The sequence below is a fragment of the Girardinichthys multiradiatus genome, chromosome 8 (genome assembly GCF_021462225.1).
Source record: "Girardinichthys multiradiatus isolate DD_20200921_A chromosome 8, DD_fGirMul_XY1, whole genome shotgun sequence".
In the NCBI taxonomy this organism is placed as follows: Eukaryota; Metazoa; Chordata; class Actinopteri; order Cyprinodontiformes; family Goodeidae; genus Girardinichthys; species Girardinichthys multiradiatus.
The window spans coordinates 14,528,023-14,543,769 of NC_061801.1; the positions used below are offsets into that span (position 1 = coordinate 14,528,023).

Genomic DNA, 15,747 nt, shown 5'->3' on the forward strand with positions numbered 1-15,747 from the left:
TGCAAGAAGTCTTGCTTTTCTGCACAAAATACTATTTCTTCTTGCGCATTTAACCGCCCTACAGTAATGTAGCTGTCAAAACATTATTTTGAGTAGACATTATTGCTTCCTTCTCTAACTCAATAAGTCTCTACAGTTGTTTGGCCCCAAAATGTGACTTTAGGCTACAAATGTGGTAATCGAGCAGGAAGTCGATTCAATTCAGTTTTCTTTAAATAGAGCCATATCATAACACATGTCGTCTCAGGGAACGTTACGAAGTCAATTCAATCAAATCATACAGATTTAAAGTCAGGTACATACATTCCAATTAATCCTAACTATCAAACAGTGCAGTAAGATTCAGTTTATTATTCAAATCGGTTAAAAGGTTTTCTATCTAAGGAAACCCAGCAGCATTGTGTCAGTGACTTGGAGCATTCACTCCCTCTAGATGAGCATGTAGATAGTGGACAGTGGCTTGCATTGACTTTGCAGCAATCCATCAAACTGAGCATGCATGTAGAGACATTGGAGAGGAAAACTCCCTTTTAACAGGAAGAAACCTCCAGCAGAACCAGGCTCAGTGTGAGCGGCCATCTGCCACGACCGACTGGGGGTTTGAGAGAACAGAGCAGAGACAAAAAAAGAACACAGAAGCACTAATCTAGTAGGACACGTCAAAATACTCATGTTCAATTTATTATTCTGTTGGCTCAGACTCTGAAGAAAATGCAGCTAATTGTTTTGATAGAAGGTTGCCGTCTTTACTTTCTCTCCCACTATCTACATAAAGGTCTTTAAGGAAAGTTTAAGCGCTCACTCCAAACTTTAATGCGTTTCCAAAAGATGGCCAGACAACCATTAGACAACCATCAAAAAGGGTTTTATTGTCAAGAAAACAATGAGCTTTCTGTTTCTAGCCACAGGCAGTCACGGTCTGCAGCTCTAGAACACACTGAAGATTTTTATTGGGTACAGGCAGTTCCCAAAAAGCTCATGGTGTCAAAAACATTTGCTATAAAAAGCAAAGAAAAGGCAGATAATTCTTTATTTTGTTTCGCTGTTTTGATTAAAAATATGATTTTTTTCTTTAATGTAAAGAGGGGTATTTAGTCTTTTTAATGCATTGCTATTTGTCATCTTAAAGCTTTTAATCAGATGTTAATCATCACAAAAACCATAAGATGCTGTTTGGAATCTGTCGGAACAAAGCTTATAGGAATACTGTTTGAAAGTTTAGCAAAGAAATAAAACAAATTCTGATCTTAGTAGAAGAACAAATCACAGTAGCTGGTCTGGAACTTTTTTCAGAAATCTTTTTTTTCTGACTTTGTCTTTGCAGGAGAAGCGCATAGCGTCACTGGATGCCGCCAACGCTCGTCTCATGAGCGCGCTCAGCCAGCTGAAGGAGCGTTACAGCATGCAGACCCGCAACGGCATCTCCCCCACCAACCCCACCAAGCTGCAGATCACAGAGAACGGAGAGTTTCGGAACAGCAGCAACTGTTAAGGCTGCTCCGAGTGTGTTTGAGGCTCCTGAGTGTGTACAGTGTATTCATCCTCTTGGGTTGATTTGTGCCTGTTAGATGGACTGTAAGACTGTGCGTTGGTGTGTTTGGAAAGCAGTCAGTGTACTTCCAGAAGAGATATCCACTTTTTCTCTGTTTGGAGACGACGTTAATGCGAGGGCATTTTTGCAAGGGGCTACCCAGAAGGGTTGCAGCTTGGAGCAGATCACCTGATGGCCTTCTTTGGGAAGGTGATGGAAAGAGGAGGCGGGGCAGAGCTTGTATATAAAAACTCCAAGCTGTGGATGAATTTCTCAAGCCCCCATCCACGCCTGGGACAAACCACTATAAAAACCACAGACATCGACCATCCGCTCCTCCTTTCCCTCCTGACAGCAAAGTGGACCCATTAAAACCACACATTGAGGATTTTCAGTTAAGTTTCTCTCCAGAGGTTTAATTTCCAATGCTTTATCTCAAAGGATATGTTTTTAAAGAATCAAATATGAGCTATAAATAGATATTTTAAAATCCAAAACAATCTTCTTTACTTCCCTTTTAACTTAGAGGTGTGTTCCTGAGCGTCCCGTTTACCCTTCCGCCTCCTTCCAACCCCCAAGCAGTGCACTTTGTGAAAAGCTATTGGTACACGAAACGCCTTAAGTAGGGGAACACACCTTTTCTTTACGCCCCACAACACCAAACACCCCCACTCTCCACCCCGTTTCTGCAAAAAAGCAAAGGCACAACTTCTACTGTGGATTTGTAAAAAAAAAAAAAAATATACAACATAAAATGCGATTAATGTATAATAAACACTAAAGTAAATGAATTCTATGTGATACTATATTAATGAAATTTTATATAGATGTATGCATTTTTTTCTTCTAGAGTATACACACATATACCTATATTTGATAAAGTCAAATATGAAAGCAGCCCTTTATTTAAGAGTTCTAATGTAATTTTTCTTCTCTAATGGTGAGAGATTATACTGTGCAGCTTGCATTGGAGCCCTAGAGAGGTGGACCATCCTGAGCAGTGATCGGCACCTCATTCATCCCTCAAAGAGCCTTTATTGTTCTTTATGTAATTTATGCACAATATTTAGGGAAATGCCTATACAGATGTTAAAAAATCCTGCATCATTATTTAGTTTTTTAAAGGTTCTAGGCATAGGCCAGAATGATAACACAGCTGGGTTATTGTTCTATTAACACACAAAAAAAAAAAACGTTTAATCTGATTATCTTTAAACTACAAATCTACAACTATACCTGCTGCTGTAAAAATAATTTACCATGCTTATTGCTATAGGTATTTTCTGTTTATGACACCCGTTGATTTGGCTGCCTTGTCCTTGCTTGGGCAGAGCCTCCAGCAGACTTATAGACAGACATGCTGCTGATGATTTGCCAACTGTAATAATTAGATTGATAGGTGGAGCTATGTTAGTTTTCATAGAGGTCCATTTTGTCACAACTAAAAATATCTCCAAACAGCTGATTTTGACTCTTTTTTTTTTTTTTTTGGAGTTAAGGGAATTTACAGTAGCCTCTTTTCAGCCTGCTAACCAGCAGTGTGCATCAACAAGTTGGCAAATGGGCAGCTCTGCACTGTTACCTATTACTTCTATGTAGCTGGAGAAAGCTCCAGTTTACTCTGGCTCTATTCTCGTATCTCACTGTTAGAACTAAAAACCTTTGGAATGGGATTTAGGGAAGCTTTTGCTCCCTTTTAAAAACCTTGGTATTAGGCAAGGGCTAGAATGCAAATCTCTCAGTATGATAACTTTGAGAAAAAAAAAACTTAGGGAACCCTGCATTACATATACAAATTTTAAATGGTAACTTTTCTACCCTGATACCAATAACCAGCCAATGGCTAATTGGTGTACCTTGATACCCACAACTGCCCCGATCACAGTTAAGTAGTTGGTTTTTCTGGTGCTCATCACTGCTCTGTAAATAACAGATTAGTTGTTGTTGGATGATGGTCAGTTCTCTCTAGTTGCACAGGAGCCATCAAGTGATGTGTCTTGATGCACTCACTCATACTATACAATAAAGTAGCGAGCCATTGTCTTTAGATTCCATTCATTTAGTTTTCTAACCACTTTATTTGTCGGCTGAAATGAAGTACGTTGCATCCGAACTGTGACTCCATTGATCCTTGGCACTAGCTTTCTCTCTTGTCTTTTTCTTACTCTACCTGACCTCATCCCTTTTGCTTCTGAATGTATAGACAAATCTAAAGTCTCCTGTCATTACTCACTACCATCTCAACATCTGCTTTTTTTTGTATATTTTTTGTAATATTCTTTCTTACCTGTAAAAGCATAAATACATGAGATGTGAGGCCCTGCATGCTTCATCCCTGGTTGAGAGCCAGTCATAGCATCAACGCCCATTTGTGTCCTTTGGTCTCCAGCTGAACAGTTGGTTGCTTGAATAAATAGCATATATATATATATATATATATATATATATATATATATATATATGTGTGTGTGTGTGTGTGTGGGAGGGGGGGTGACTACATGGGATTATGTAAATAAAATACCCTCACTATTTTTACCTGATGTTAACAGAGCTTTTTGTAAATGTTTTTTGTGCTCAGACTCTGCTGTATCATTATTGCTATTGTAAATACAAATAGCCCAGTCGGTCATCTGTCCTCATTTGGTAGAACTATACAAATCAATTAACCTGTTAGTGTTCTCTCTGTTGAAAAGCTTTTGTGTTTGTATTTACAGTGTGTTATCTCTAGCCAAAAACAAAAAAGAACTGATTACATAGGAGTTTGACTCTTGAGATGTATGCCTTGCTGGTTTCAAGCCAACTTGAGTCTGATGAGCGGCGCAAGCACAATCCTGTTAATCTCGTCAGTCTCATTTAATGCACTTTTACATTCAGTGGTTGATTTCTATTTCACTTTTTAAACCATAGAACGTGTTTCAGGCATTTGAAGGTTCATAAGTTTCAGATATATCTGATATATACTGGTCCTTCTCAAAATATTAGCATATTGTGATAAAGTTCATTATTTTCCATAATGTCATGATGAAAATTTAACATTCATATATTTTAGATTCATTGCACACTAACTGAAATATTTCAGGTCTTTTATTGTCTTAATACGGATGATTTTGGCATACAGCTCATGAAAACCCAAAATTCCTATCTCACAAAATTAGCATATCATTAAAAGGGTCTCTAAACGAGCTATGAACCTAATCATCTGAATCAACAAGTTAACTCTAAATACCTGCAAACGATTCCTGGGGCCTTTAAAACTCCCAGCCTGGTTCATCACTCAAAACCTCAATCATGGGTAAGACTGCCGACCTGACTGCTGTCCAGAAGGCCACTATTGACACCCTCAAGCAAGAGGGTAAGACACAGAAAGAAATTTCTGTACGAATAGGCTGTTCCCAGAGTGCTGTATCAAGGCACCTCAGTGGGAAGTCTGTGGGAAGGAAAAAGTGTGGCAGAAAACGCTGCACAACGAGAAGAGGTGACCAGACCCTGAGGAAGATTGTGGAGAAGGGCCGATTCCAGACCTTGGGGGACCTGCGGAAGCAGTTGACTGAGTGTGGAGTAGAAACATCCAGAGCCACCGTGCACAGGTGTGTGCAGGAAATGGGCTACAGGTGCCGCATTCCCCAGACCTGGGCTACAGAGAAGCAGCACTGGACTGTTGCTCAGTGGTCCAAAGTACTTTTTTCGGATGAAAGCAAATTCTGCATGTCATTCGGAAATCAAGGTGCCAGAGTCTGGAGGAAGACTGGGGAGAAGGAAATGCCAAAATGCCAGAAGTCCAGTGTCAAGTACCCACAGTCAGTGATGGTCTGGGGTGCCGTGTCAGCTGCTGGTGTTGGTCCACTGTGTTTTATCAAGGGCAGGGTCAATGCAGCCAGCTATCAGGAGATTTTGGAGCACTTCATGCTTCCATCTGCTGAAAAGCTTTATGGAGATGAAGATTTCATTTTTCAGCACAACCTGGCACCTGCTCACAGTGCCAAAACCACTGGTAAATGGTTTACTGACCATGGTATCACTGTGCTCAATTGGTCTGCCAACTCTCCTGACCTGAACCCCATAGAGAATCTGTGGGATATTGTGAAGAGAACGTTGAGAGACTCAAGACCCAACACTCTGGATGAGCTAAAGGCCGCTATCGAAGCATCCTGGGCCTCCATAAGACCTCAGCAGTGCCACAGGCTGATTGCCTCCATGCCACGCCGCATTGAAGCAGTCATTTCTGCAAAAGTATTCCCGACCAAGTATTGAGTGCATAACTGTACATGATTATTTGAAGGTTGACGTTTTTTGTATTAAAAACACTTTTCTTTTATTGGTCGGATGAAATATGCTAATTTTGTGAGATAGGAATTTTGGGTTTTCATGAGCTGTATGCCAAAATCATCCGTATTAAGACAATAAAAGACCTGAAATATTTCAGTTAGTGTGCAATGAATCTAAAATATATGAATGTTAAATTTTCATCATTACATTATAGAAAATAATGAACTTTATCACAATATGCTAATATTTTGAGAAGGACCTGTAGTAGACAGCCCTAAAGCTGTTTTAATTATGTCTGCAAAAATTAAAGCAAGACTATGATTCCTTTGACAAATACAATTAGTCAAATTCTTTTTGTTTTACATTGATTAGCAATAGTTATATATGCTGACCAAATTAGATGAAGAAATCAGTTATTTACATACAGTCTTAAGTTTACTTCCCCATGTTTTGAACTTGTCATAAAACATTTCAAAATTGTGGGAAGCTACTAACTGCATGCTGTTTGATTTCCTTGCAACTGAACTGCAATACACTTAAATGCTAAACTACTGCTCAGCTAAATGTTGAACTTAATTTTAAATTCTTGATAAATATATATATATATAAGTTGTGTAGATTAGACTATAAACAATTGTTTCTTAATTATCTAATTTGAGAATAAACAAAAACAATTCTTTTTAGCATTCAGCTTGGAAGTGGAGCATTTTGTAGCTAGCTGATCTTGCATAACAGAGTTAATAAATTAGTTGAATTCAGCCAGAAAAGCACTAAACATTATGTCTTGAGATGTGTTTTGCTAAAAAAAAAACCTTCTCATCATTGTCATATATTATTATAAACCGAAAATACATTTACTGAATAGCTTTTAGCCTTTTGTCCACTGTGTAACTAATTGCTAAACCACCACAGGTTTTGCAATTTGTGAAACTGGGCTAATTTGCAGAGAAGTTTATATTTTAGCATTAGCATTATAACACAATGCTAATTTTCTGTTTATCTAAATGCTAAGCTACTAGGTGTGTTGGAATTTGTATTTCCCAAAAATCTGGCATTTTTGATTCTTTCGTTGATTTTGTTTCCCTCTCACTTGGTTCCATAAGCAATTTTGCATTTCAGCTTGGCTAACTTTTTTGTAATTAGCATGTAGCTACATAGTTGACACCCTTGTGTAAAATTATGAAACTATTAAGTTGTATCTTTGTTTTCTATTTAATATCTAAACACTGAACAAGCCAAATATATTTTGCTCAGCAGCAGTTTAGCATTTAACTCAGTCTTGCTTTAAACTTTCAAAAATTAAACTTCATTCATTAAAAGTTTTATTTTTCAATAAGCAACCAACATTAAGGCACCAATGATCAGCTTTTGGTTTTTTATTTCATGAATCACAAAAACAAAAGCTCATTCTTGACATATTTCAACCAATCAAAGAGAGGATTAAATGAATTATAAAGCTATAAGTAAAAGATGTATGTTTTCTATTATATTGTAGAAAATACTTTTGTAAGTATGTTGAAAGTATAAAGTATTTGCTGGATTCTGCTTCCTTTGATGACAGTGACAAAACAATAATGTACAGAAGAATTTGTGTTGACAAAATGTGGCTGTGCAATTTATGTACATTTGCAACTAGACCTATTAAAGTTTTATTTAGCTATTTTAAACTCTCTTCCCTGTGGCTCTCTGTGATGTTTTAAACTGTGAAAGCTAAATGAACCCAGATTTGACAGCATGCATGATGAATCACATGTTCATTAAATACTCAAGGAGACCTAGATTGATTATAGGCATCTAGAGAGAACATATGCTCAGAGTGGGGATCCAAAAGGCAGAGCGGGGGGTATGATGGAGACATGAATGAATGGTTTGAGCAGTGCCTACTTTGCACAGCAAGCATGACCTACATACTGTCTGATTGTTATTCCCCACAGCCGGTAGGAAAAAGCCAAACATGTGAAAGTGAAAAGGCTTTTTTGAAACCTTTAATTAATCTAAAATCTTCAAAAAGAGATATGAATCATGATCATGTGCTGCAAAGGGAAGGCAAAAAAAAAGGCAGTATCATGTTTCATTACTTTAACTGGTGCAGATCTGTAACAGTATGTATTTTAAAGTGAAAAATCCATGTTAGTAATTACTCCCCGCGAGGCTAACTTATTTCTTTAGCCAAATGAAACAGGCTTCCTGCAGCAAAGACACATTTAGGGTATCAGGCATATTAACATAATCATCACTCTTAGAAATGTTTCATGATTCAAAAGCATCAAACATTGAGGTGTTTTATTTTTACTTCTTTTTCCTGATCTGGAACATTTTATAAGGGATGAAAGGTAGAACATAACTGACTGTCACACATTTGTTGGCTCCACTGAGCGACAACAACACAGTGCTGTGATGAATAGACACTGGAGCTACGGTGTCAGCTGGGACTGCCAGCCTCCACAACAGAAGGTTGAGGAAACATGGGCAGATGGTTGCGCAGTGAAACATATCGAAGGTCTTAAAACACATAAAAATGAGCCGTTTCCGATTCATCCATCAACCTCGTTGAGGACCGAGACATAAATAGGACCACACTGCCAACAGAGGGGCCAGTAAAATGTATACAGTGCATTGCAAAGTATATCCTTTGAAGTCACATTGTGTACTGGTACTTCTGCAAACATCAGTGTGTTCTATTAGGATTTTTTTGATAGACAAATGTAAATCTGAGACGTATGGTGTGCATTTCTGTTAAGCCACCCATAGAAAATACTGGTCCTTCTCAAAATATTAGCATATTGTGATAAAGTTCATTATTTTCCATAATGTCATGATGAAAATTTAACAGTCATATATTTTAGATTCATTGCACACTAACTGAAATATTTCAGGTCTTTTATTGTCTTAATACGAATGATTTTGGCATACAGCTCATGAAAACCCAAAATTCCTATCTCACAAAATTAGCATATCATTAAAAGGGTCTCTAAACGAGCTATGAACCTAATCATCTGAATCAACAAGTTAACTCTAAATACCTGCAAACGATTCCTGGGGCCTTTAAAACTCCCAGCCTGGTTCATCACTCAAAACCTCAATCATGGGTAAGACTGCCGACCTGACTGCTGTCCAGAAGGCCACTATTGACACCCTCAAGCAAGAGGGTAAGACACAGAAAGAAATTTCTGTACGAATAGGCTGTTCCCAGAGTGCTGTATCAAGGCACCTCAGTGGGAAGTCTGTGGGAAGGAAAAAGTGTGGCAGAAAACGCTGCACAACGAGAAGAGGTGACCGGACCCTGAGGAAGATTGTGGATAAGGGCCGATTCCAGACCTTGGGGGACCTGCGGAAGCAGTTGACTGAGTGTGGAGTAGAAACATCCAGAGCCACCGTGCACAGGTGTGTGCAGGAAATGGGCTACAGGTGCCGCATTCCCCAGACCTGGGCTACAGAGAAGCAGCACTGGACTGTTGCTCAGTGGTCCAAAGTACTTTTTTCGGATGAAAGCAAATTCTGCATGTCATTCAGAAATCAAGGTGCCAGAGTCTGGAGGAAGACTGGGGAGAAGGAAATGCCAAAATGCCAGAAGTCCAGTGTCAAGTACCCACAGTCAGTGATGGTCTGGGGTGCCGTGTCAGCTGCTGGTGTTGGTCCACTGTGTTTTATCAAGGGCAGGGTCAATGCAGCTAGCTATCAGGAGATTTTGGAGCACTTCATGCTTCCATCTGCTGAAAAGCTTTATGGAGATGAAGATTTCATTTTTCAGCATGACCTGGCACCTGCTCACAGTGCCAAAACCACTGGTAAATGGTTTACTGACCATGGTGTCACTGTGCTTAATTGGCCTGCCAACTCTCCTGACCTGAACCCCATAGAGAATCTGTGGGATATTGTGAAGAGAACGTTGAGAGACTCAAGACCCAACACTCTGGATGAGCTAAAGGCCGCTATCGAAGCATCCTGGGCCTCCATAAGACCTCAGTGCCACAGGCTGATTGCCTCCATGCCACGCCGCATTGAAACAGTCATTTCTGCAAAAGTATTCCCGACCAAGTATTGAGTGCATAACTGTACATGATTATTTGAAGGTTGACGTTTTTTGTATTAAAAACACTTTTCTTTTATTGGTCGGATGAAATATGCTAATTTTGTGAGATAGGAATTTTGGGTTTTCATGAGCTGTATGCCAAAATCATCCGTATTAAGACAATAAAAGACCTGAAATATTTCAGTTAGTGTGCAATGAATCTAAAATATATGAATGTTAAATTTTCATCATTACATTATGGAAAATAATGAACTTTATCACAATATGCTAATATTTTGAGAAGGACCTGTACGTTTTAGATCACCTTTCAGTGGTTTACAGCTGCAAGTCATTTGAATATGCCTCAACCAGCTTTGAACCACTACAGAGTGAAGGCCTTCTTTGCAAATAACTCAGGCTAAGTCAGACAGGAGTTTATTAATTTTTAAGTCTTCTCAGTTTGATTTCAGTCTTGACTTTGACTGGTCTAAAGTAAAACAGGAATGCTATGATCTAAACCATTCTATTCTAGCTTTGGCTGTGTGTTAAGCGTTGCTTTCCTGCTGGAACACAAACCTTCTCTCCTTAGGTGTTTTGCAGCCTCTTACAGGTTTTCTTACAGCATTGCCCTGTATCTAGCTCCATTCATCTTCCCATTCACTCAAATTAGCTTCCCTGTCCCTGCTGAAGAAAATCATCCCCACAGCATGTGTCCACCACCATGTTCCACAGTGGGTTTGATGTGTTCAGGGTGATGTGATGTGCAATGCTAATTTTCCACCAGTCCAGAAAGTCCAGTGTTGGTCATTTGCTGACGCATGTTTGGTTGGTTCCCTACATGGCTTGTGAAAATGTGAAAAGGACTCTAAACAATGGCACCCCTTTCAACAATGGCATGACTGATTAGCTGTTCTATTAACAGATTCTCCCACCTGAGCTGTGGATCTTGTGCAGCTCCTCCAGAGTAATCACAAACCTCTTGTAAATTTCATCTTTGCCACCTTTTATTGAATTTATAACCAAATTATATAATAATTTGAGTGTTTCTTCTAACCTTAATGCTTATTTTATTAACTAATGTGGCATTGTGTAAAGCACTTTCGATTTGGATGTATGAAAAGTGCTTTATCAATACACATTTGCTTACTTCTTCTTGGCTACTTATAGTTAATAATTTCCATATTGTTTTATGAGCTACCTCTGCTTAAACTTGTCCACAACTTTATCCCTGAGCTGTCTGCTGTGATCCTTTATTGTCATGGTGGTGTTTGTTCACAGTTCTCCAAAAACCTTCACAGAACAGCTGGATTTATACTGAGATTAAAATCACACTCTGGTGGACTCTTTTTACTACTTAGGAGATTTCCTGATGCACTTGTGTGCACTGGATTTTGTTTAGGGGAATCAGAGGAAATGGAGCTAAAAACAAATGCATGCTGATTTTTATTAGTAAAAAAATATTTAAAAACTTACATCCCTGGTGTAACTCCTGTTGGCGAATCACCTAAATTCCTAAAGAAATACATGAACGTTTTTTTGGGCATAATATGACAAAATGTGGGAAGGGTAAAGGTGTATGAATACTTTTGGAGGCACTGCTTTACCAACCTTCATTCACCTGGAAACAGGAAACAACAGAGGCCACACCTTCAGCTTAAACAGCATATTTTATTTGTTTTCTTGGGTTTTGAGTACATCTCGTTCACATCTGTCACTGTAGACAACCTCATTCCTCTACTTTAAATTGTCATAACCACACTGCAGTACATATGCAAGCCCTAGATTATTATTCATAGGTTAATCCACTTTGTGTTTTCACAGCTGCCCACACTGCAGATAGTTCTTATTTTGGATGACAACTCTTATTAACACTGGTGCAAAAGGTAAGAAAAACATATTATTGTTGTTTTAACGTTTGGATACAACAGGGACTTTTAAACGTGGCATCCATCATGCTTCTTTTTGTAACGACACGTTGGATATTATTATGCAAAAGTTTTCCAAGTCTTCTTTACGAAACGATAGATGGTGATTTGTTTTTAAAAGATATGCAGTCACTTTTTATCCTGAAATATTAATTCCCTGTGGCAGTTACGTCACTAAAAAGTAATCAACCTAAAAAGTGATTGACGGGGATGTCCAAGGCTGCCGACAGGAATAGGTGCTGAACTGAAAGAGGATAAGTAAATGCTTATTCACTTAACTTGTCATTAATGGGCTCATGGAGGACTAACCGCTGAGCCACTTGCTGCCAGCAGGTTTTTTTTTTTCACTCTGAGCCAAATACAAATAAATACCGCAGCATAACCATGCACACTCATACACAACATGTGCACACAAACGCCTAGAGGGCATTTCATCTACTTCTGTGCAAATATAGGAGTTTAAATAGCTGCTGTGCAAATGCATTAATTACAGGTGCATCTCAATATATAAGAATATCAACGTCACTTTTAGATTCCATTTAAAAAGTTGAACTTATATTTAGATTCATTACACATAAAGTGGTTTAGTCTGATTGTTTATTTGTGTTCATTTTGATGAATCTGGCTTATAGTTAATCAAAATCCAAAATTTAGTTTGTCAGAAAATTTTTATGTTCAAGGATGACGTCAAGAATGGTACAAATTGGACAGACTGATTTTTCGGCGGTAGATTGTCATTAAATTCATTAAGGTTAAGGTTAAAAGTGTTTAGTACAACAGTAGTAGTATTCATCTTTTATTAATCTTTTTTTTTTTTTTTTTGCATTGTAATATCATAGTAAATAGGATTAGAAAAGTCCAGAGACACCAAAGCAAACTTGGCTAAACACAGCAAAGGGTTTTTTTTTTTTAAGAAAAAGTGACCCATACCACATTCTTGTTACCAAAAATAGACTAGAACTAATAGAAAATAGAAAACAATTGACCCAAGGAATTTAGGAATATGTATGCCTACATTAAGTATGAGTCTTAGACTCTTTTTGTGTTTCAAATGACTTATACAACCCTTCTCTCAAAAAAAAAAAAAAAAAATCATGAGAAAAAAAACAATCTAAGCTCATGTATCATGTATCAAGCATTTGGACACCACTGACCACAACAATCATGGGGAAGACTTCAGACTGAGGGTTTTGGCTGTATCCATGCGTATAATTGGAAAGTTCAGTGGAAGGAAAAAGTGTAGTAGAACAAATGTCCACAAACAGCTGGTATAACTTGATTGTTAAAGCAAAGCCTATTCTAGATTAACAATGTGTGGACTGTTGCAGTTAGAGTAATTCATGCAAAAGGAGTCATGGCCAAGTTTTGAGTGCATATACTGTACAGTAAATGTTTATACTTTTCAGAAAGTTGACATTTCTGAGTTAAAACATTTTTTTTTCAAGGCTAGTTTAATGTAATATTTTTATTTTCCTATTTTTGGGTTAATAAAAAAAATAAACAAATTTGTGTTATCATTAGCTATGAGCCTTAATAATCAAAATTAGCAGAAATTGATGCTTCAAATATATCACACCATGTATAATAAATCTATACGATATAAGTTTGACTTTTCCAAATTGAATTACTAAAATAAATGATAATTTTTTGATGATATTAGAAATTACTGGGATGCAAGTGTATAATACAGAGAGGATGCTCCCTTACGCCCACTTATTTATGTGTAATATGTGTGAATTAACTGACAGAAAGTAGCTAATATTATCCTTGTAAAAAGAAAACGTTTTGGTGAAGATGTAGCCAGACAAATGGGATGGGAAGCAAATAGCTGCCCTTTAGAATCAAACAGTACATGAAAAGCAGCCATATCCTCCTCCTGACAGGACCGCACTGTTAATGTATGATCCCACCAGGGGGAGAGGAAGGAATCACCAGCCTCCATTACCATTTCAGTCCCCCTGAGGCCTTCTTCCTCCTCAGAAGGAATAAAAAGCAATCAGGCAGAGAGCAGTCCTCCAACAAGTCAGCCAGCAGGGGTCGAGCTAGCCCTTCTCAGGAGCTGCAGAGGAGAAATGGACCCTTAATCTCCCCCGCTCCTGTGGAGAGGGTTCAAGGCAATGCAGAAGGATTTGGACAACTAGTTCCCTCTCATCAGTTCTCCACGTTTGCCCTAAGCGTGCGAGGCTTCAGTCTTTGATGCGGTCTGCAGTCCTGGCTTGTGGCCCTTCGCTGAGCGGCTGGAGAGTTGAGCTGAGGGTTGGAGAGGCACAGTGTCTGAGTTTTGATGGCTCGCGGCAGCACCCTGCTGCAGCTCAACGAGCGTCTGTCCTCTACACTGAACTGGGGCCCGGGGTGAGCCTCGCACAGGTCCAGCAGGGCCACTACCTGCTCCCTCAGCAGGAGGGATTTGAACTTCCGGCCTGCCAGGTAGAAAAAGGCTTCCACAAATGCTTGCAGTCCCATCCCTGTATGGCAGAAGGTAACGCTGATGAAAAACTGTGACATTTTTAGGTGGACACACAGCACCTTCAACAGTTATTGGCACTCAATGTAAAGATGAGTAAAAGCCTTAAATTAAAAGTAATAGTTTAATGCAACGTTATCTGAAAAATCACACTTTTAATGCGAGTATATTTATTTAAAGGGGAAGAACATTAAGAAATATATTTTGAGTCTCACTGCTGTTAATATTCTGTCCAACCCTCTCTCAATCAGAGAGCACTTTGTCTTGTCCTATAACATTTCCAAGGCTTCCAAGAGCATTCTTCTTCGAACAATCTCTCTAGATCATCCAGAGTCCTCTAAACATCTTATAAGTCGAAGAACTGAGATGTTGTTTCTAGTGAATCATTTGTGCTACTTTGCCAATCTGTTATAGCTCATAATCCTGTTGAGAGACTCTGTGATGACTCTTTGCTGCTGTTCTTTAACAGTGACATTTTTTTCCAGTCTCGTTTTAATCAGTTATGTGCAAGTCAAGGTGATTAGCTATTTTAGGATCCATTTTTCTGACTTATAAAACCAACAGACATCTGCCTTACTTTAAAAGGATGTCCTTCCATCTTCAGTGTCAGTAAAATAAGCCCATGTTTTAGGATGTGGGAAGTCATGGATTACTAATTAAATAAATCTTCCTACTGAATAGATTTTCTCTGCTGTAATAAAGGTTGGATTTTTCTAAAGCTTTTGTTGAACACGCTACTGAAATAACAGGTTAATTTATTTTAAGGATTTTTGCACATTATTTCCTGGGTGCCACTAAATGTGGAGGTAACTGTATTAAATGGGTTCATATAAACCATGCCCATCATAAACTCTAGATATTCTGCATATTATTTCTACAACACATACAGGAATAGACACTGGGAAAAGAAATAACTAAAAATGTATCAACACTCTATTTTTGAGCTGTTTGGATTGATCTGAACTGAAATCAAACTCAAATGTACTGACTGAAGTCCTTGATGTCTGACATACAGTACGAATATATTAGTCACATATAAGTATACCAGATTAAACAGCATCCACTTAGGTTTAGACTATGCCGGGTGAAACTGTTCGCCCATTTCTTTGTCATTTGACCTTTTCTTCTCTAATTTTGGACCGAATAAAATGTTCATAGCTTGCATTTGAATGCAACAAGCTTCAGTTCCAAAAAAAGAGCCCAGACAATTTCCACTTTTCAGTTTAGAAAAGCTGAAGGTAATAACCTTTAAGCTGACAGCTTCATTATAGCTGTGGTTGAAAGGAAAAGGAAAGTTTTGTTAATAGCGTAAGAATTCAGATTAGAACAAATCACATCATATATTTCTGCTAAAAGTGGATTTGTCCCTGGAAGTGATGGATAGCCTCTCCAACAGACTTACTGAGGAACCTATCAGTCAGCTTTTCAAAATAAATCAACAATTTGGTTCTCAGTAGAGATGCATCAATTAGAGATTTGGGGCCGATTTAAGACCTTCTGCTTTTGTAAACTTCAGCCAACTGATTTGACTTTAATAACTACAACAGTG

The 15,747-nt window shown here is 38.3% G+C and overlaps 2 protein-coding genes across 8 annotated transcripts in view; one reads left to right on the forward strand and one right to left on the reverse strand.

Moving 5' to 3' along the window:
- dab2ipb (DAB2 interacting protein b) overlaps positions 1-4,283 on the forward strand; it is a 211,915-nt gene extending 207,632 nt beyond the window's left edge. For all 6 annotated transcript variants that reach the window (XM_047372559.1, XM_047372562.1, XM_047372560.1 and 3 more), the window contains one exon: positions 1,325-4,283. In XM_047372559.1, the coding sequence (XP_047228515.1) occupies positions 1,325-1,492 (168 nt within the window). In that variant the 3' untranslated portion in view covers positions 1,493-4,283. The remainder of the gene's footprint in view (positions 1-1,324) is intronic.
- Positions 4,284-11,457: 7,174 nt separating this feature from the next.
- Positions 11,458-15,747, reverse strand: part of ttll11 (tubulin tyrosine ligase-like family, member 11) — a 32,274-nt gene continuing 27,984 nt past the window's right edge. Inside the window, exon 10 of one of the 2 annotated variants that reach the window (XM_047372203.1) lies at positions 11,458-14,199. In XM_047372203.1, the coding sequence (XP_047228159.1) occupies positions 13,886-14,199 (314 nt within the window). In that variant the 3' untranslated portion in view covers positions 11,458-13,885. The remainder of the gene's footprint in view (positions 14,200-15,747) is intronic. The other variant, XM_047372204.1, reaches the window with a different exon arrangement.